The sequence below is a fragment of the Eulemur rufifrons genome, chromosome 21 (genome assembly GCF_041146395.1).
Source record: "Eulemur rufifrons isolate Redbay chromosome 21, OSU_ERuf_1, whole genome shotgun sequence".
Taxonomy (NCBI): domain Eukaryota; kingdom Metazoa; phylum Chordata; class Mammalia; order Primates; family Lemuridae; genus Eulemur; species Eulemur rufifrons.
In genome coordinates this window covers 13,813,055-13,834,577 of record NC_091003.1, presented here as the reverse complement: position 1 = coordinate 13,834,577, position 21,523 = coordinate 13,813,055, and the positions used below count along the sequence as shown (strand labels likewise).

Genomic DNA, 21,523 nt, shown 5'->3' with positions numbered 1-21,523 from the left:
CCCAGCAACACACCCTGATTTTTGCAGAACCCATGGGCTTCTTGGGACAGGATGTCTGAACCTGGGATTCAGACAGGTCCAAACCAGCCCAACAGGCTTGGCAGGGGCAGACAGCAGCTAAATCAGGGACAGAAAGGGGCCTCTGGGAGGAAATTGCAGGAGGAAGACATCTGGCAGAGGGGGTCTGACTGAGGGCTGTGCCTGGAAATGTGCGAGAGAAGAAGGTTCGAGAAACAGTCCAAGGCTGTGTTTGAAACTCCCAGGTTCAGTGCTTCTTCATCCTCACGTGGTCCTCCTTCTGGGATGGAGGGAGCAGTGATGGAATGGCAGGAAGGGGCTCGCTTGGGGCCCAATCCCCCTTCTGACAGAGCTCAGCAGGGGACACTGAGGCCAGAAAGAGGGGTCAGGAAAAAATCTCTACGGTCGGCCGGCCCTGGAGGGAGGTTGGCCGTGTGCAGTGCCTGTGACCCCCAGGCAGCGGGCAGAGGGCCTCCGGCCTGCAAACTGCCGCTTTAGCCACAGCTGAGGCTCCTCCTTCTGGGCCCAGAGATATCCCTGCTTAGAACCCAGAGCATTGCCAGGATGCTTGGTGAAGGGGACCCATACGGAACACAGGACTTCCTGCTGGCCCAGCTAGGGGGCCTGTAGCATCAGGACTGTGGGTGTGGCTGTAAACAGCCCTTCATACTCATGGCTCTCCCATACTTGCTCAGCACCTGCTCTGGGCCCAGCGTTGTACCAGGTGGGCAGTGGGGAATGACAAGCAAGAGCTTCCAGGGCCAGGCGCGGTGGCTCACACCTGTAATCCTAGCACTCTGGGAGGCCGAGGCGGGTGGATCGCTCAAGGTCAGGAGTTCGAGACCAGCCTGAGCAAGAGTGAGACCCCGTCTCTACTAAAAATAGAAAGAAATGATCTGGCCAACTAAAATATACATAGAAAAAATTAGCCGGGCATGGTGGCGCATGCCTGTAGTCCCAGCTACTCGGGAGGCTGAGGCAGGAGGATCCCTTGAGCTCAGGAGTTTGAGGTTGCTGTGAGCTAGGCTGACGCCACGGCACTTACTCTAGCCCGGGCAACAAAGTGAGACTCTGTCTCAAAAAAAAAAAAAAAAAAAAAAGAGCTTCCAGGGCATCAGGGGAGATGACAGCAAGTAATCAAATGAGTCAGGTAACTTTGACAGTGACATAGGAGTGGCTGAGATGGTGGGGCTGAGTGACCAGGGCAGACTTGGTCATTTGTGTCATCATGGGATGAGCTAGGGGTGGAAGGGTCAGGTCTGTTTCCTTTTCTTGGGCATCACTCCCAGGCCTTGTCTTGTTGGGGTCTCCGTCTCATCTGAGAAGTCAAGTCCCCAGAACGGCTTGCCCAGGAGGGCAGGTCAGCTCTGTCCTTCCCTCAATGAGCCAACGCCGGGGTGGGAGATGGGGGGGTGTCACCTTAGGAATGAGGTGAGGGGGTGGGTGTGCCCTGCACCACTGCAGGGGCCTGAGGGGTTTGGGATGTGTCCCTGCCTGCCCAGGTCGGCCGAGGCTCCAGGGCAGGGGTGTCACCTGTGACTCATCACAGGCAACGCTGGGGAGCCTCCTGCTACCCCAAAACTTCCCCAGTTCTAGGCGTCTGGGGCAGGATCGGAGCAGAGACGCTCATGAAAATAGGGGCTTGTGATCACCATCCTCCTCCCTCCCACGGTGGCCACGGGAAGATTTGAAGTTCATTTCCGCGTTTTCCTGCAGGAAGGGGTTGTGGGCTTTGAGGACAGAATGTCAGCATTTCTTAGGGGGGTGGCGGGGCAGTGAGGCAGCCTCTGAGGTGCTGGGCAGCGGCCCCCACCAAACAGTCACTGGCCTCTGGGCCTCTGTCCTCAGAAGCGCCTCCTCAGTGCCCACTCGGTGTCTCCCTTTGCTCTCCCATCTCATTCACTCAAACCCAGACCCTTCCGCTTCCCGGGGCGCCACGTTGCCCTGGATGCAAAGGCTGGGCCCATTGTCCATTTATTACCTGTCCACCCTATGACCATGTCCTTCCTTTCCCTGTGCGTCAATTTGGTCTCACGTCAAACAGGACGACAGAGTTCAGCCTTATAGGGTTGTTATCAAATTTCTCATCCGGCAAATATTACACGAGTTAAGACATACGAGGCAGCTGGGCGCGGTGGCTCACGCCTGTAATCCTAGCACTCTGGGAGGCCGAGGCGGGTGGATCGTTCGAGCTCAGGAGTTCGAGACCAGCCTGAGCAAGAGCGAGACCCTGTCTCTACTAAAAATAGGAAGAAATTAACTGGACAACTAAAAATATATAGAGAAAAAATTAGCCAGGCATGGTGGCACATGCCTGTAGTCCCAGATACTCAGGAGGCTGAGGCAGGAGGATGGCTTGAGCCCAGGAGTTTGAGGTTGCTGTGAGCTAGGCTGACGCCACGGCACTCACTCTAGCCTGGGCAACAGAGTGAGACTCTGTCTCAAAAATAAACAATTAGATACGAGGCACTTTGAAGAAAGTCTAGCACATAATAGGCATTCAGTAAACAGCAGCTGTTTTACTATTACCATGATATTAAATACTTAGTGAGGACTTATGCTGGTAGGTGTCGGGGATTCCGGGATGAGGATGAGGAAAGCAGACACCACTGTAGGGGTGTACAGCATCTGGCACCTAGAGGGCCCCCACCAAATGGCGGGTCCTCCTCCTTCCCTCTCAAGACTTCCAGCTCTGAGAACCCCTCTTTGGTCCTCAGTGTTCACTGAAACCTACAGACCTGACCTGTGATGGAGGCTGAGTGAACACTTCTGGCTGGCAGAAGAGCCCCCAAGGAATGCTCCAGGTACTAGTCATCTTGGGGTGTGCCACCTAGGAGAGGTTTCCCCGGGGAGGAGTCCCGAAGTTTGCCAGATGGGAGCAAGCTTCAAGGACGGCGGCTGAATCCTTTCTCCCGCACGCCCACCTGTTCAGCCCGCAGCTGGAAATGGGGCGTCCAGAGCTTGCCTTCCTTGGGTTCCCCTTAGGGTACTCTGCCTCAGGCCTAACTCTCAGGAACAGAGGCGGGTAGTTTCAACTGTCTAAGTGCGGCTTGGTGATTTTCTGGTATTCAAAGTTGCCACTCAAGGCTTCGCTGAAGGTGTGGCCTGAAACAGGCAAGAAAGGGTATAACCTGAGGCTGGTGGCATCTGGACCACTACTAAGAAGTTCCTTCTGGCTCTAGGCTAGATTTAAAATGCTTCCTGCCCTAGGGAAGAGGGGCTAAGTGAGGGGGAGGGGAGCTGAAGGAGTGTGCAGGGGTTGGATCAGTTGCAAGAATAGAGGTTGGGTTAACTTTTGGAAGAGGGGAATTCTGAAATAACATAGAAGACATAGGTATAGTCTAACTCTCGAAGTTGGATTTAAATAGGAGATGTAATGAATGAATCCATGACAACTGAAGGAGACTGTGTTAATAGTTACAATCTACTGAGTGCTTACCAGGTGCCAGGCACTGTGATAAATGTTTCATGTGCATTATCTCATGTAATCCTTATGACGGCCATAGCTATGAGCCCGGTGCTGTTATTATCTCCGTTTAAGAGAGGAGAAAATGAGAGGCTCAGAGAGGGGGAACCATCTGCCCAAGGTCACACAGCTAGCCAGCGACAGAGATAGGATTTGAACCTACCTTGAGCAACTCCAGAAGCCACAGTCTTAACCTCTGTACCAGTGTCACCAACTAGGTGAAGTGTCATGAAAAAGCGAGAGTCCTAAGCTACAGAAGACAAAGGGATATTGGTGGTAGGGACTCTGCCTTTGTCAGAGGGATGTTCAACCCTTACTGAGCATTTGAATAATCAGGGAAACAGTATAAAATGTAGATTCCCCATCTCTACCCTGGAGCTACTGATTCAGCAGAGGGGGTCCAACATCTCTATTTTTCAGTTTCACAAATGATTCTGATGCTACAGGTTGAAACCTACTGCCCTTACCTGGATAGGTGTTTTGAGGCCCTTCCCTCCTCCTGTCCCCACATATTTTCCAGAGATCTCTGGGCTGGAATACATTTTTTTTATATATTTTTTTTTTTTTATTTTTTTATTTTTTTTTTTTTTGAGACAGAGTCTCACTCTGTTGCCCAGGCTAGAGTGAGTGCCGTGGCGTTAGCCTAGCTCACAGCAACCTCAAACTCCTGAGCTCAAGCGATCCTCCTGTCTCAGCCTCCCGAGTAGCTGGGACTACAGGCATGCACCACCATGCCCGGCTAATTTTTTCTATATATATATTTTTAGCTGTCCATATAATTTCTTTCTATTTTTAGTAGAGATGGGGTCTCGCTCTTGCTCAGGCTGGTCTCGAACTCCTGAGCTCAAACGATCCGCCCACCTCGGCCTCCCAGAGTGCTAGGATTACAGGCGTGAGCCACCGCGCCCGGCCTCTGGGCTGGAATACAAACCACCTTGAAGGTGTTTGGCAATGGTGGTGAAATGGAGGGTTATGTCATCTGACTGGTTTTAAATCCTGGCTCTGCCATGAACTCGTTGTGTGGCTTTGGACAAATGGTTTCATTTTTCCCTGCCTCAGTTTCCTCAGCTTAAAAACGGGGGATAATTACATAGACCTTAAAGGGATGGTCTGAGGAATAAAAAGATTTATAAATGTCAAGGGACTGGCACTGGCAGAATAGCTTGGTCAGAATAACCATCCCTCAGATAACAATTATAAAACCAAAACAAAATTTCTTTTTACAAAACCCAGGATGGGAAGACACTGGGGAACACCTAACAACAGGCGGAAATATGAGGGAAGTCAACACTTGAAAGGGGGGAGCTGCAGTGGATGAGACTTGCATGTTTGTGGCCGTTTGTCTGAAGGCACTCTGTAATTTGTGTGGGAGGTGGGGAGGTGTAGGAAGCAGTAGTCTTACTGGAATGAGGTGTCAAGAGTACAGAGTTCCAGGCAAGTAGTGTGGCTAGAAAATTAAGGGGGAAATCCCAAGAAAAAAAAAAAGCTGTAGAGCAAATGAGTCCCCAGATCTGTATGTAAACTCTGTCCAAATCCTTGGTTGTCCACTGAACTACGTATGTGCACAGGAAGCCCCAGGGGTTCCAGTAAAATCAGCAGCTGCACACAGAAAGAACGGAGTGGAAATTTCAGCTGCTGCCCTCTACAAGGGAAATAAAGTTTGGAGTTTTAGTCCAGTTAATTGCCTGCTAGAACAAATTTAATACTCTTGAGAGAAACATAATGGAATCCAGAGTCTCTACAATGTATCATTGGCAATGTCCAGCACACAATAACCAAGCACTAGACACGTGAAGAAACAGAAAACTGAATCGTGCTAAAAAACTTACTCTCAAAGAGAAAAAGCGATTTTAAAGCAATTTTCATAAATATTTTCAAGGCTTTAAAAGAAAATGTAGTCATGATGAAGTCATCTGTTTCACAACAGATGTGAAAGCTCAGAAAAGAAATTGTAACTATAAAAAAAGGGAATTCTGGCCGGGTGAGGTGGCTCACGCCTGTAATCCTAGCACTCTGGGAGGCTGAGGCAGGAGGATCGCTCAAGGTCAGGAGTTCGAGACCAGCCTGAGCAAGAGCGAGACCCCCATCTCTACTAAAAATAGAAACAAATGGTCTGGACAGCTAAAAATATATATAGAAAAACTTAGCCAGGCATGGTGACACATGCCTGTAGTCCCAGCTACTCAGGAGGCTGAGGCAGGAGGATTGCTTGAGCCCAGGAGTTTGAGGTTGCTGTGAGCTAGGCTGATGCCACGGCACTCTAGCCCAGGCAACAGAGCCAGAGTCTGTCTCAAAAAAAAAAAAAAAAAGGAATTGTATAACTGAAAAGTATAATAATGGAAACTAAAAATTAACTTGATATGTTTAATATCAGAAAGAAGATTATAAATAAGTCAGTGAATTTGAAGATAGAGCAATAGAAATTATTTATTCTGAAAACCAGAAAGAGGAAAAAATAGCCAAAAAATTTAAACAGAGCTTTATGGACCTATGCAGCAACATTAAAAGATCTCCATACCATATATAATCTGAATTTAAGAAAAATAGATGAGGGAGAGTGGGGAATAAAAATATTTCATGAAGTACTTGTTGATTTCTCAAATTTATTCAAAGATAAATTTATATATTCAAAAAGCTCAGTGAAGCCCAAGCAGAATAAATACAAGGCAAACCATGCTTATGAATGGCACAAACTACTGAAATCCAAGATAAAGAGAAAAATATTGAAAATAGCCAGAGAAAAATAATATATTATAAACAGGGGAACTATGATACAAGTGACAGCCGACTTCTCATTGCAAACAGTGGAGGCTAAAATCCAATGAACAGCATCTTTAAAGTGAAAAAGGAAAAAAGGAAGAAAGGAAGGAAGGGAGGGAAGGAACGAGAGAAAGAAAGAAAAACCATTTCTCAAACCAGACATATTTCTATGTCCAGTGAAACTATCCTTCAAAAATGAAGGCAAAATAGAGACATTATCAGATAAAGAAAAACCCTGAGTTTGTTACCAGTAGACCTACATTATAAGAAACACCAAAGGAAGTTCATCTGGCTGAAGGAAATGACTCCAGGTGAAAACTCAGATCTACAACAGAATGAAAAACACTTGCAATGGTAAATATGTACATATTTTAAAACTTTGTATTGTTTTTCTTTTCTTCTCTTGATTTCTTTTAGAGGCATGTGTCTATTTAAAAGCTAAAATTATGACATTGTATTTTGGGGTTCATAACATAGTTAGATGTAGTTTTATAATAAGAATAACAAAAAGGGTGGGAGTGGAAATAAATGGAACTATTAATATATTGTTGCAAAGTTCCTATATTTTATGTGAAATAGTACAATATTAATTTTAAGTAGATTGTGATAAGTTAAAGATTCATGAGATTCATACTCACCACGGAAGCCACTACAAATATAGAGGGTATAGCTAAAAACAAACAAACAAAAAAACAATAAAGGAATTAAAATGTAATACTAAAAATTATTCCATTAACCTAAAAGAAGGTAGGAAAGGAGAAACAGAGGAACAACAACAAAAAAGATGGAAAAAGTAGAAAACAAATAGCAAAATGGTAGGACCAAACCTAAACACATCAATAATTACATCAAATGGAAATGGACTAAACATTCTCATTAAAACACAGAAATTGTCAGGCAGGGCAGAGAATAAGACCCAAATATGTGCTGTCTACAAGACACATACTTTAAATACAAAGCCATGCAGAGGTTGAAAGTAAAAGGATGGGAAAAGATCTAAAATAAAAACACAAATCATAAGAAAGCTATATTAATGTCAGATAAAGTAGAATTCAAAACAAAACCACAATAGAGCCATTTCATAATGATAGAAGAGGTATTTCATGAGGAAAATATAACAATTTTAAGTGTGTGTCAACCTAATCATAGAGTTTCAAATGCATGAAGCAGAAATGGATAGAGGACAGGCACGGTGGCTCACACCTCCCAGCACTTTGGGAGATTCAGGCGGGAGAATCACTTGAGGCCAGTAGTTTGAGACTAGCCTCAGCAAGAGCAAGACCCTGTCTCTACAAAAATAGAAAAATTAGCTGGGCACAATGGCACATGCCTATAGTCCCAGCTACTTGGGAGGCTGAGGCAGGAGGATTGTTTGAGCTGAAGAGCTGGAGGTTACAGTGGGCTGTGATGATGCCACTGCACTCTAGCCTAGGCGACAGAGTGAGACCTTGTCTCAAAAAAACAAAAGGATAGAATTAAAGGAAGAAGTAGACAAACTCAGAATTATAATTAGAAATTTTATCACCTCTCAATAATTGGGCTGGGCACAGTGGCTCACGCCTGTAATCCCAGCACTCTGGAAGGCCGAGGCAGGAGGATCGCTTGAGGTCAGGAGTTCAAGACCAGCCTGAGCAAGAGCGAGGCCCCATCTCTACTAAAAATAGAAATTAGATGGACAACTAAAAATATATATACAAAAAATTAGCCAGGCATGGTGGTGCATACCTGTAGTCCCAGCTACTCAGGAGGCTGAGGCAAAAGGATTGCTTGAGCCCAGGAGTTTGAGGTTCCTATGAGTTAGGCTGATGCCACTGCACTCTAGCCTGGGCAACAGAGTGAGACTCTGTCTCAAAAAAAAAAAAAAATAATAATAATTGATTCAACTATTAGACAAAAAATCAGTAAGGACATAGAATATATGAACAACATTATCAGCCACCCTGAATTAGTTGACTATTAGTGAATATTATACTCCAAAATAATAGAATTCTTTTCAAGAGCACATGGAATATTCACCAAAATAAACCATTTTGTTGTGCCATAATCAAATTTCAATAAGCTTCAGAAGATTGAAATCTTGCAGAATATATTCTCTGACTACTATGGAATCAAATTAGAAATCAGTAATAATAAGATATCTGGGAAAGCTCCACATAGTTGGAAATTAAACAGCATGCTTCCAATAAAAGCCCATGTTATGCCCAAATAAATTAAAAACACATCCAGGCAAAAACTTGCACACAAATGTTTATAATTGCTTTATTCACACTCGCCAAAACTTGGAAGCCACCAAGACGTCCTTCAATAGGTGAATGGATAAACAAACTCTGGTATAATCACAGAATGGAATATTATTCAGCAATAAAAAGAAATTATCAACCCATGAAAAGACATGGAAAAAACTTAAAAGCATACTGCCATATGAAAAAAGCCAGTCTGAAAACACTGCATACCGTATGATTCCAATTATATGACATTCTGGAAAAGGCAAAAACAGTAAAAAGATCAGTGGTTGCCAGGGACTGGGGGGAGGGGGGAGGGATGAATGGGCGGAGCATAGGATATTTTTAGGGCAATGAAACTATTCTGTATGACACTGTAATGGTGGATACATACCATAATAGTATTTGTCAAAATCCATGGAATGTACAACACAAAGAGTGAAACCGAATATCATTATTGGCTCATCCGCTGTAACAAATGTACCACACTAATACAAGACATAAATAGGAGAGGAAACTGCGTGTTAATGGACAGGAACTATATGGGAAACGCTGTATTTTACCATCAGTTTTTTCTGTAGGCCTAAAACTGTTCTAAAAAAACATTTTTTTAAAAACCCAGCTTCAAAGAATGCAAGTGACCTCATGTCTTGAAGCTCACTAGATACCTTACTTTGGGTCTTCTGACTTCCCATAAGGTCTCTAACAGATATTTCTCTGCCTTTAAAGATTCTTGGTCTAAGTAGGCGAGAGAGTTGGAGGGGACGGGGCTGGGGGATGGGAGGATGCTGAATACAATATCAGGCAAAACCAGCTGTTCTGAATCCTGGTTTGCCTTCTCTCTCACTCAAACATTTGTTCCACAAACTTCAAACTTCTATTCTGCACCGGGCACTGAGGCTGTAACTGGCGACAAGCCACCGTCCCTTTCCACGAGGCATTCACTATCTAAGGCGGAGGCTGACAAGTAAACAGGCAATGACAGTTTGCTGTGCTAAGTATCTCGCAGGTAAACTCAGGGGACGGTGGGAGTACAGGGGAGGAGTATCCAACCCAGCCTCGGTTTGGTCAAGTGAGACTTCCTGGAGAAGGTGATATGGAAGCTAAGCCCCAAAACTATGAGCAGCAGTGGCGAGGCAATGGGAAAGCTTCCTTGGCTTGATCAGAGAACTGAAAGCAAAAACCAAAGCGCATGGGGAAGCTGCAAGCAGGTCACTATGGAGTATAAACAAAGTGCACACGCATGTGTGTGGGGGTGAGAAGACAGAAGGGAGAAATGGGGTGGAGGGATAGGTGGAGCCCGGGTCAGACCCGAGCCTTGACCTTCTCAGAAGCTGTGCCTAAGTGGCCCAGCCAGACCTGGCAATGCCTGCTCCCTGGAGTCTGTGCCTAAGGCAGATGACGTGTCCTGGGGGAGACTCCCCATGTCTCTTTTGAACACACTTGGTAGAAGAAGCTATCCTATAATTACTGTGGTAATTAGAGGCACTTCCATGGCCTCTTTAAACAAACATTGCACAAGCTGTGGCCCTCTCACCTGGGGTGGGACAGGGAGAGCCAGGTACCCCTCTTGGAGGGAGCCAATGCCAGCATCTCCTGCCAAGCACACCTGACTCCCCGGCTGAGGCCCAGAGGAGCCATAGATACACCTGGGGCTGCTCCAGCTTGGAGCTGAGTGCAGCTGGCAGAGGGACAGAAAGTCACTCCCTGGGTGCCACAGGCCGAGCAGCCTCCAGCCAACCCACAGGCTTCAGATTTATTCCAGCCCGGTTTTCTTTGGGGGACCTCAAGCCTGCAGAGATCTTGACCAGGACCTTGTAGGAGCCTTCTACATCTTGGCAACCTTAGCCCGAGATGCTCAAGCTGCTAGTCTCTGGGCCCACACTTGGTCTTCCTGAGACACTGTACACAGTGTTTCCGTGGCCTGGACACCCTCCCAGCTCTGCCAAGTGCTGTTTGGCTTCTTGTGGGTTCTGCCTTCACATGTTTCCCCAAGAGACACTTCGGGGAAAGTCTGAGCCTCTGGTTCAGACAGAGAGAAGAAAACTTTTCTTCTCATTTTCAAACCCATACCAAACCCCTTCTCTCTCCTTTCTTCCACCAGATTTTCTCATTGAAAAGAATGGTCCCTTTGCTTCTGGGAAGTCCCAGACTTTTTTTCCTCGGCAGTTCCTGTTCCATTCATCCAATACTTGCTTTTCATTTGGCTTCACCTTCTATGACTCACTGGGAACCAAAGCCCCAGTGAATTGCCCTGAGGCTCACTGTGGCATTTTCGTTTCAAGAGCAACATGCCTAGTCTGTTTTGATTCCAAACTCCCCAGAGAAGGAGCCTCTACACCTCCCAAAGCCCCTTGGAGGCTCAGAATGACTGTGTGTCATGTTCAAGGATATAGTTGGCTTTCTGTAAAAGCACCTGGCAAAGTTGTAAGAGCTAAATGAATGTCAAGAATTTAAGCCCTTTGCCTTCTTGTCTCCCTGTGATATTTCTGCATCCGGTGGGTTTCATGGCTGGGCAGATATTTGCAGGCTGGTATCTTTCTGTAAGTGGTGAGAGGAAGGATCCCTGGTGGTTTGATATTTTCTTGGGGCCCTGCCTCAAACTCTCCCCAGGACCTGATCTTATCAGCTGGCCCTTTCCCAGGGCTCTCTGGTGGAGCTTCAGAGGAAACATGTCAAACCTAACTGGTCCTGGCACCTGGCAGCAGGGGAAGGAGGAAGCAGCAGAGCTTACTTCTGAAGGGAAAGTGTACTTGGCTTTCTCATTAAAGGGTTTCCCTTGGGGAAGAGGCAAGAGGCAGATGTATGGGCAATGGCCAACTGATCCATTTGGAGATAGATTCAGGGTGTGGTGTTCACCGTAAGCCTGGCCAGGCCCTGGGAAACTGGAGCAGAGCTAGATCCCGGCCTAAAGTTGGGCGAGCTAAAGAGGAGCTTGAGTATGCCGGTTTCAGGTGTGTGAGCTCTACTCCCTGCTGAGACTGCGGGGTAGGAGTTGGGAGGGGGGAGGTGTCCAGGAGGGTTAGTGTGTCTGGTGCCCAGGCAAGTTTCGAAAACCTGGAGCTGCACTGGGTGATCCTTTTCACTCATGAACACAGTAACTGGCAGGGAGGTTTAGCCTGGCCTCAATACTCCTTTTCAGTGTCTTCTCGCAACACTTCCCAGCACAAATTATCCATCCCACTCCTTACAGGATCCAAGCTCACCGGGAAACTTTACATCTTTGGAACTCGCCTCATGCCATTCTCTCTCCCTAGAATGCCTTTTCTCCTGGTAAGCCTCTCGGCCTTTCAGACTGCCTCATCCACTCCTGGGGAAGCACTCCTCAACACCTGGGGTCTCAATTCATCTCTCCCTAAGCCCCAGATTCACTTCGTTGGTCTCTGATCTAGCTCTATTATGCTTACTTCTGTGCCTGCTTCCAGTCCTCCAAATGGGCAGTTGCCTGAGCTTCCTGTTCTTGCTGTTCCCTCTGCCAGGAACTCTCTTCCTCTGGATCTTTGCACGGCCAGCTCTTTTGTCATCCTTCAAATGTCAGCTCAAACATCACCTCCTCAGCAAGGCCTTCCTTGCCCACCCTACTCTTGCTCTTTGCCCATTACCTTGTGTTATCATCTTTATAAAACTTAGCCGCATCTGAAATTATCTTCATTTATTTGTGGGCTTGGACTATCTGTGTCTCGTCCTCTAGAATGTAAGCTCCTGGAGGGCAGAATGAGTTGCCACATAGTTGGCACCCAACAAATATCTGTTGATTGATTAAAGGCAAGCATGGGGTATTCGACTTGGCACCCCGAGGACTTGGCACAGAGCCTGGGCGCAGTAAAGGTTGGCTGCGTGATATATTTGCTACATGAATGAATGAACCAAGGAACGTACGAAGGAATGCAGCGCTCTGCCTGCAGACTGACAGGTTGACTGACAGCTGGGAACCCGGGGCCGCAGACTGTTGATTGACAGTTGACAGCTGAGTGGCAGCCAACGGACGCACATCGGGGTTCCTGATTGGCTGGTGCAGCAGCCCCTCGGAGAGGGGTGGGTGAGGGGGGCCCGAGGCAACCGCTCGGTGAAGGTACGGGGGCGACGCGAGGCGGCCCAACGGCCAGAGGCCGAGCAACATTCGCCTGGAACCAGCGAGCCGACGTCTCAGCGCACGGGCCCGGCGCGAGGGGCGGGGCGCGCGTCACGTGAGCGTGTTTTGGGCACGTGATCCGAGCGGGGCCAAGGCTCGCCCCCGCCCCCGCCCCTCCTCCCCTCGGCGGGTGTGATCCGAGCGGCCTCGCCTCACCGCCTAGCGCCCCCCTCAGCCGCCGCCACCGCCGCCGCTGCCTCCGTCCGCCGGCCATGTCTCCCGGCCGCCGCCGCCGCTCGAGCGCTGAGCTCCCGCGGCCCGGCACGCACTGAGCGCGGGCCCGTCCTGCCGTTCGCCCGCCCCAGGCCCCTTGTTCTCCGCGCCGCCGCCGCCGCCATGTTGGGTTTAGAGCCGCAGCGGAGCCGCCGCCGCCGCCGCGGGTGAGGGAGGCCGAGAGCGGAGCCCGCCCCGCCCCGGGGCCCAGGGAGCGGGGCCGCTTCAGAGCCCGGCCTCTCCTCGCCAGCTGCCTCCCAGGCCCGCCCGTCCTCCGTGCCAGCCGGCGAGCGAGCGCAGGACCCCGGCCGCGCCTTCGCTCCCGGCCCGAGCGAGCCCGCCGCTGCCGGGCCCGGCCGCAGCCTGCAGTGGAGCCCACGAGAATCAGCGCCATGGCGGAGCAGACCTACTCGTGGTGAGTGCGGAGCTCCGGGAGGCCGGGGCGCGGCGAAGGTGGGGGTCGGGGTGCCGGCGCGGCCCACCGGGGGGAGGAGGAGGAACAGGTGCGTGTTGGGGGGGCCGCGGGTTGGGGGTGCACGCCCCCCTCGCCCCCACTGGAGGGGGCGGCTCGCGCTTGGCAAAGGCAATGAGCGGCCGGGAGCCCGGCGTCCGGAAAGGGGGCTGGAGAAGGCGGCGGCAACGGTGGATGTCATTTGGCTATGGGCGGAGCAGGTGATGGAGAAGGGGAGCATGACCCCGAGGGTGGGAACCCCACGGATGGGAAGGTGAATCCGACGGGCACCCCGGAACTGACTTGTTAGGGGTAGCTCCTGGGCAGGAGGAATCGAGAGGGTGGAAAGAGGCGGGCCGGGGCAAAGGTGGGTCATTGGGCTTAGAGGAAGCTCTAGTGAGAACAGGTGATAGAGGCAGAACTTCCAAGGGTGAGAAGTGGAGCAGTCGCCTCGACTGTGGAACTGCTGCTTAGCTCTGGGGCAGGGAGCCGAGGGAGAGTTGGTAAGGTGGGCCGAAGAGTCTTGGGAGCTATGGAGGGGAGTCACTGGTGAAGAGGTTAGAAGAGGAGACTGTTTAGATAACCAGATTCTGGAGAGGAAGTCGTTGGTGACAGTGGGGCGTGGGCAGAATCTTTGTAGGGGTTGGTACTCTGTTCTTAATTGGAAGTGGGCTGGTGCCCTGGGCCAAGTATGGAGATGGAGGATCTGCGAGTTATGTCCATTTCTGTGGGAATTTTAAAGTTATTAAGCAGCTCATTAAGGGCTGAGAAGCAAGCGTACTGTGCAGTTTATGGGGTGACAACATACATATCCTGGGAAGGGAGTGCTAAGGTTTGGGGAAAAGGGGACGGGAGGCCCCCTCTTGAGCATGCAGAGGTGGAATATTTGCAGGAGAGGTTGAAGGAATGCTAGTATCCCTGGAGAGTGGAAATTGGATAGTGGGAAGGAAGCAGTGGCCCAAGGGTGAGGAAGCAAGAAATGAGGCGATTGTAGGTGTGAGGAGGAGGATCTGGTTGCAAGCTAGAGACATTGTGCGAAGCAAATGTGGTTTGGGACAGAGCTGTAGACTTTCCCTTCTTAATAGAATGCGAAGAACATGGTTTGGAGTTGGAAGACCTGGTTTGAGGTCTGGCTCGCTACTGACTTGCTTTATAACCGGACATGATAGTGAGGTTTTCGTTTCTTTCTTTTTACCTATACAATAAAGGCATTACCTTTTTCACAGGCTGTGAGGATTAAATGAATACCTTTGCAAAGCACTTGGCAAACTCTGAAGTGCCGTGTTTTACTACAATTATTATAATTAGGGAAACGTCAGAGAAATGGGTAATGTTTGAAAATAAAGACTAGTTTCAGGTGGAAGACGTTAACTGATGATTTGTAGTATTTGAGGTTATGGTAAGTTGAGAACTCATTGTGTTTTCCCATAGGGAAAAGGGTTGACAATGGCTGAGGATAATTCTAAAGGGAACTTCAGTGAGGTGCGTACAATCTCAAGAAGAAGATAACTGAGAGATCGAAAGAAAGTAACTCTAAGGAAAAAAGTAAAATCTTGGTGAACAAGTGCTTCGAAAAAACATTTAAACTAATTTGATAGTTTTGAGTGACAGTGAGCTGCTCCTCAGTAGCAGGTGAGAGGGAACACAAGATTACAATTTGAGCTTTCTTATGGAGAGCAAGAAAGGAAGGTAAAGGTGGTCCCGTCATGCCTTGTGGTAACTCATCTTGAATTTATACTCTGGCCCAGCTGAGAGTCCTAATGGCTGCCTTGCTGTTTTTACTGTGCTATACGGAGGCCATGGATGGTTGAAAATAGAAAACGCAGTGGTCAAGAAATGGGGAGAATAAGTATCTTACTAACTAGGTTGGCCACACACTACTTCTGTACGATGTTGGTCAGCTCTACTGGTTAAGGGGCGATTGCTTTGTGAAGTTTGACAGTTTATATGATTTATTCTACTAAAATATTTCCTTCAGTCTCAGCTGTTTTTATTTGCTCTACAGGCAAAGAAGCTCCTTGAAACCAGGATGCTTATTTAGCCTATTATTTTGAGATCGAGAAAGTTGAGAGAGGGTGGTATATAATGGCAGAGGATTGGGAAATTAGGCAGCTTCCTAGTTCTTCCTGAGTCAACTGGGTAATAATATAGTAATATAAAGAACTATACACATGGCACTTAATACACACTCATTTAATTCTCCTAAGTCCTTGGGATAGATGCTATTTCCCTGGTTTTTAGAGGAGGAAGCATAGGCTCAGGAGGCCAAGTGATGTGTTCAAAGTATTACACCCCCTCTGTGATACTTTATTTTGTTTGACATGAATTCAAACAATTCATTTTACTTATTCTCCTTGAAATATAAATATGGAAAAGGTATTCCAAAAGTATGTGTAAACTGATTTTTGGGTTATCTGTCATTTTGCAGCAGTATCTTTGTAATTCTTCCCTTGTTTTGTACAAACAATCAACAGTGGTTTTTTTTTTTTTTTTTAAACTGGCACTTTATTTATTTGTATGTGACCTTTAGGAAAAAGCAACCTATGGAGACTACTGTGGCACTACAGATTTGTCTGAGGATGGAGTCGGTGAAGAATGCAGAGGCATATGTACACGGGCTCCTTTAGGATTTTCATGTAATAAGGCATGTAAATTATAAAACAAGATGGGTCATGAGTTGATAATTACTGCAGCTCAGTGATGAGTACATGGTGGTTCATTATTTTATTCTGTTGACTTTTACGTGTTTAAAATTTTCATAAGTTTTTTTAAAACGCCCTTACATGTAACTTCATGGCATATACTCTGATTTCATGTGCTTGTTCTCTTTCCGGCAAATTCTATCAAAATCCTGTTACCTAAGGGTTCAACTCAACTTCCACTTGGCTGTGAAGCATTTTCTGACCATCCCGTCTAAAAGTATTTTTAATACTTGTGGTTCTGTCTGTATCATTCCTTCCTTTTCTGGTGTAAATACCTAATCTCCTCACTAGATTGTAAACACCTGGAGAGTAGGAACCCTATAGCAGTAACCTTTGTTCTCCCCTGTGCCTTGCACACAGCCCCCGCTTAGTAAGTCCTGAGTGATTGAATATGATGGTAAAATTTCGGGAAGTTTCAGCCTTTGTTGAGAGAATATTAAGCATGAGGAAGCTACTGAAGAATGAATGTTTATAATCCTACGTGCTTATAAAAGAGAACTTTTTGTAACTTTGTTTGCTGATGTCCCAGGGCCGTGAGAATGAGGAATGCCGTCCTTTATTAGAGTTTTGAATAAAAGCAAGTGATAGAAGAAATTAAAATAATAAGTAGTAACACCAGAATCTTTATCACGACTTAACCACAAAATTTTGCTTATATCCTTTTTACTCGCATACACTGAGGAAGTAAAAGAATGCATGTGAAAATGCACTTTGAAGGTGCAAAGTAGACTTTTATTAATTTGAGAAAAACTCCTTGCTCACTGCTTATGCAGTTTTTTAGGTAAGTTCTGTGAGAAACTGGAATTCCTGATGAAGCCAGTGTGGTACTTCTGTATAATTGCGCTTGGACCATATTAAAAATTACTTACATTAGGGTTAATGTTGGTGTATGGGGAAAAGGAAGCCAATCTGTCTGAGCCTTTCCAGTGAATTTTGTTAGCAAAGGACTATCATAATAACTTGTGTGTTTTCTATGTGGTAGGGTTTTACAAGCATTGCTAAGTAAGGAAACTGAGGCTCAAAAAGTATAAATAACTTGCCTAAGGATATAAAAGGTAAAAGGACTTGAAGTCGACTGTTTGACACCAAAATTCTGACATTGAATCTGTCCGCTTATGTTTCCACAGTCACTACTATAAGCCAAACTTTGTTTTTCTTGAGTTTCTGTTTTAGCTTCCTCGCTGAGTTTTCTCCATTTTCCACGTGTTGGTACCTCTTGGTCTTTTACCAGCCTAAATCAGATCGTGGCAGTCCTCTGCTTAAAATTCTGTAATGGTGTTTGGCCTCACTTAGAATAAAACCCAAATTCCTTAGTATGATTCTTCGTGATCTGGTCTAGTGTGCGTCTCTGAGGGGTGACAGACGATAAACAAAGTAAGTTACACAAGGATAGGACCTCTTCTGTTTTGGTACTTTCTTTACTGCCAGGCATGTACTAGATACAGTAGGTGGCTGGAGAATTTTTGCTGGACAGATGAATGAAAATGCTTCTGCCTGTGCTACATACCTTAAGATCCAATCTCAGGGCTATGTTATATTGAAGTAATATATTGTGATGATGGGCACTATCATGTCAGATATTTGCAAATAGTGCTAAACTGGAGAATGACAAGTAATACGGTTCTCCAGAACTGGTGGAAATCAGTTTACTTTTGCATTACTGCTGTGTTATCATTGTATCTGATGTGATCATACTTGATTGTAGCTGATAGAAGTTTTTCAAGAGAAAAACTAGCTGAAAATGAGTATCTAGCATATAGACTTTAGAAGATTTGCTCATTATTTTAAAAACATGTTTTGCCTATAGTTAAAGTGCTATGATAATATTGTTTGGGTGATGTGTGATTTAAACTAAAATTAGCCAAATCTAACAGTATGAATTTGTATTTAAATCGTTTCCCTCAATGTTATAAAGCCTTCAGGGGGAAAAGAAAGCTGGGGCGTTTATAACCATATCAGCTTGTAATTATCAAGTAGTACAATGAATTTAAATGCCTAATGTTCATGCATTTCTCAAAATAGATTTCTACAGGATCATTTATTTTAGGGATGACAAATGCTGTTGAATTGTGAGATGTTATGTAGTTCTATATAATTGTATTTTCAGCATTAATAACATCCATAAATTATTTAGGTTTCATCATTCTTATCTGTTTCATCAAACTATCTCATGAAAAATCAACGATGTACTAAGAAGAGTGTGTCTAAGTGCTGTTTTAGTTGGCTGTTTTTGGCATCTGCAACTTTCATGTGATCGCTGTCCCTGAAAGAAAGCCATAAATATAGTTTGATTTTTTAGATTCTATAATCTGTTTTTCATATTTCTAGAGTTTAATGGTTCTTTCTTAAGAGTTAAAAGAAAATACTAGTTTTATGTATTGTATGTATCAATTAAGAAACATTTACAGATTTGAGTTTCTGTGATGTATTTTCTAATTTTCACTTAAAGAGTTAGAGGCAGAGTGCTCCTCTTCTGGAATTTTAACCTCTTAGGTATCCAGAGGGGCTCCAGATGATCAAATTCAATTTTACAGGGAAAAAAATCTGTAGTTAGTCCCCATGATCCTCACAATGAATTCTTACCTCTCAGATTTTATAATAGATCTCACTAGGACCACAGCTTAAAATGAAACAGTCCCACTCAGTTGCTGTGATAAGACTAGATTGAGTCTCTATGAAAAAGTTACGTTTATAGGTATTTTTAAGGTATTAGACCAATGAATTAATATGTATTGGCCTAATAGAGACCTTGTAGAAAATCCCATTTCTTGCTTTGTAGGTTTTACCCTAACCTGGTAGGAAAAACGTGATTATTTTGGAGTTGTAGCATGGATAATGAAGATCCACTAAAGAATTAAAAAAAAAAAAAAAAAAAGAATTGCTCTGAAGTACGGATGTGCCCTAGTTGTTTTTACATGTTTGTGAATTATATTGAATATAAGTGATCACTCAGAAAGTATTCAGTTGTCTTATGCCACTCATTAAATTTTCATTGGAAATCCTGAGATATGAGCACCTAATTCTGTTGTGGTTTCTTTGAATAAGGAAATCTTTAGTTTGAGAGTGATTTTTCATCTCTCGTTAATGATGACCTCGCCGTGTCTTAGTCCCAGTGTTGTATTTTGTACAATGGTTATGCCTGACCTACTCCACAGGGTTGTGAGGATTCAGTGAGATTATGTACAAATGCTTTGTAAATTGCCAAGTGCTATATAAAGGCAAGTTATTTGTTCTCTCCATTATTTGTTAGATCCAGATAGGTTCCAGACAGTTGCTCAGAGTTTTTTCTTGTTTGACAATTTAACTAGCATTGAAACTTAGAGATGTCCGTTCTGTCGAGAATGTCAAATAATGCCATATAAAAAAATAGAAATGATAGTTTGCAGATTATCATTGGTTTATATTTTTGCCATCGAAATGTGTTATAAGGTCATATTTTAGTTATAAATTTCATGGTATAGTGGTTACATTCATGGGAGGAAAAAATTAAAAAAAAAAAAGAACAAAAAAGAAAGAAAAAAAAAGAAAAAGAAAAAAAAAATAAATTTCATGGTCCATCACTACATTCCACAAAACAAAGAAGAAAAATCATGAATTGAATAAAGCTATGTTTTTTCATATGATGGTTTTATCTTGATCTTTTGAAGACAGTTTCCTTCATAATCTACTCACTTGAAGAAAGAGCAGTAGAGTGGATAATTCTAGTCTTTCCCTGGTTTTCTTCAGAGTACACAAGAAACTTCTTTTCTAAAATGCCTGAGGAGGAGCTGTTAGCAGTTTCTTATCTGTTTCCTTACTCCACACCACGTCTGACAGGCACACCCACTTCCCTTCATTGGAGGGCCTCAGGCTTGGCCTAAATAGGACATGTGTACCAAAGTTTTGTTCATTGTTTCTTCAGCCTGATTATGCAGACATTTTGACCTAAGTACAGTGCCTGACTTTGTTTTGTTGTTTTTTTGGTCCTAATTTTTGCTCTAGATGACCTTCCAAACTTGACTAAATCTTCAGGTCTTGCCTGACAGCATAAACGTTTAAACCTTTGACTGTATGCCCTGTCCTGCCTTTATAAACTTCCAGAAATTTATACTCATTTCTCAAAAATGCTTGCAAAAATATTACTGATAGAAGAAAAAATGAGTTGTGAAGAACAAATTCTCTTGTCCTTGCTATTGATTATATACACACATCTTTAGAAATGCCGCCTAGGACTTTGGCTATTCTAGTTAGAGCTGGTTGAAGATTTTAGATAAGGCAAGTTAACCTAAGAGTTGTAGATAAGAAAGAATGGAAAACCAGAAATCAAGGCTTAGGAAACTCACAACTGGGAAATGGGAGGAAGAAGAGGAGTCAGAAGAAGCTCCATCATAGGTAGGATAATTAGGAAAGTGTAATGATGTTGAAAGGCACAAGAGAATGCTTAGGGGCAGGAGTGTGAAAAGCTTACAGGGTTCAGAGAGAATGAAGAAAAAACAGACTATTGAATTTGTGAAGGAAGTCATTATTGAAAGAGCTCTAATAAAGATCAGAGTACTGAGGGTGAAAGCCAAATTAGGGATTGGTAATGAAGAAATAAAAGACATCCTTTGGGTACTGGCCATTTGTTCGAGAAGATGTGAAAGACATAAGGACAGAGGATGGTTGGTGTAGACAACAGGGTCATAAAGGTCTTTTGGATTCTTGTTTTGTTTTGTTTTTTAATGAGAGAGAATTGTGTATTTGCAGGCAGGGAGAAGAAATTGATCTTGGAAAGAGAAGATACTGTTTTTAACTGTAGTTTAAGTTTAGAGATTTCTACCTCTTATTTATTATTAATGGATTGTAGTTAGGAGTTGTGAGAGAACTTAATGGGGAATGCTTGTGTGTCTTCAGTCTTTGTCTCTTGGGTTTTATATTGTCACTAGTTTGGGTTGTACTATATTTGGATATCTTTGTGGGTTTTTTATTGCCTGAGTATAAAATCCAGCCTCTTCAGTGTGACTTTCAAAATAATAGTCTTATAACTCTGCTTCTCTATATCACCTTTAAATATTACTCGTTACTTAAGCTGAACCCGGTTACTACTGTTTCCCCTTTTACGTAAGGTGATTCTTCCACCTGGTTAGCCCTTTTTCCAAGTCTCTAAACATGTAAGTCCTACCTGGCTTTCAGGGTCCCACTGAAATGCTTTCTCCTTGTCATAGGACCTTCTGATTAGCCCAGGAGAAATGTTCTTCTGATGCCTACAGCTTTTTATTTGTCTGTACCATATGGGCAGCACTTAATGATTTTCTGACCTTGTTCTCAATGAATTTAATGTGACTATCTTCCCACCTTGACAGTGAACTGTGTAAGGGAGTTTCAAGGCCATTAATTTCATGGTACAAGGACCTACACATAGTAGGAGCTCAGATTTTTTTTAGAGAATGAATATTTTAGAGGTGAAATTTGCTAAATGCTGGATTTTAGAATAGAATGTCTCCCTAAAAATATAATGATAGGGCCCATAGAAGAGAGGAGAGAACATCTCAGTGCTCTTTGAAGAAAATAAAGAAGTAAAATTGTTACTGTCAAATTGGT

At 44.7% G+C, this 21,523-nt stretch overlaps 1 protein-coding gene across 1 annotated transcript in view; it reads left to right on the top strand.

Annotated features, from left to right (window-relative positions):
* The first annotated feature begins 12,789 nt into the window (after positions 1–12,789).
* The window catches only part of SPPL3 (signal peptide peptidase like 3), a 115,230-nt gene continuing 106,496 nt past the window's right edge, over positions 12,790–21,523 (top strand). The window contains exon 1 of the mRNA XM_069497191.1: positions 12,790–13,226. Within this exon, the coding sequence (XP_069353292.1) occupies positions 13,204–13,226 (23 nt within the window). The 5' untranslated portion in view covers positions 12,790–13,203. The remainder of the gene's footprint in view (positions 13,227–21,523) is intronic.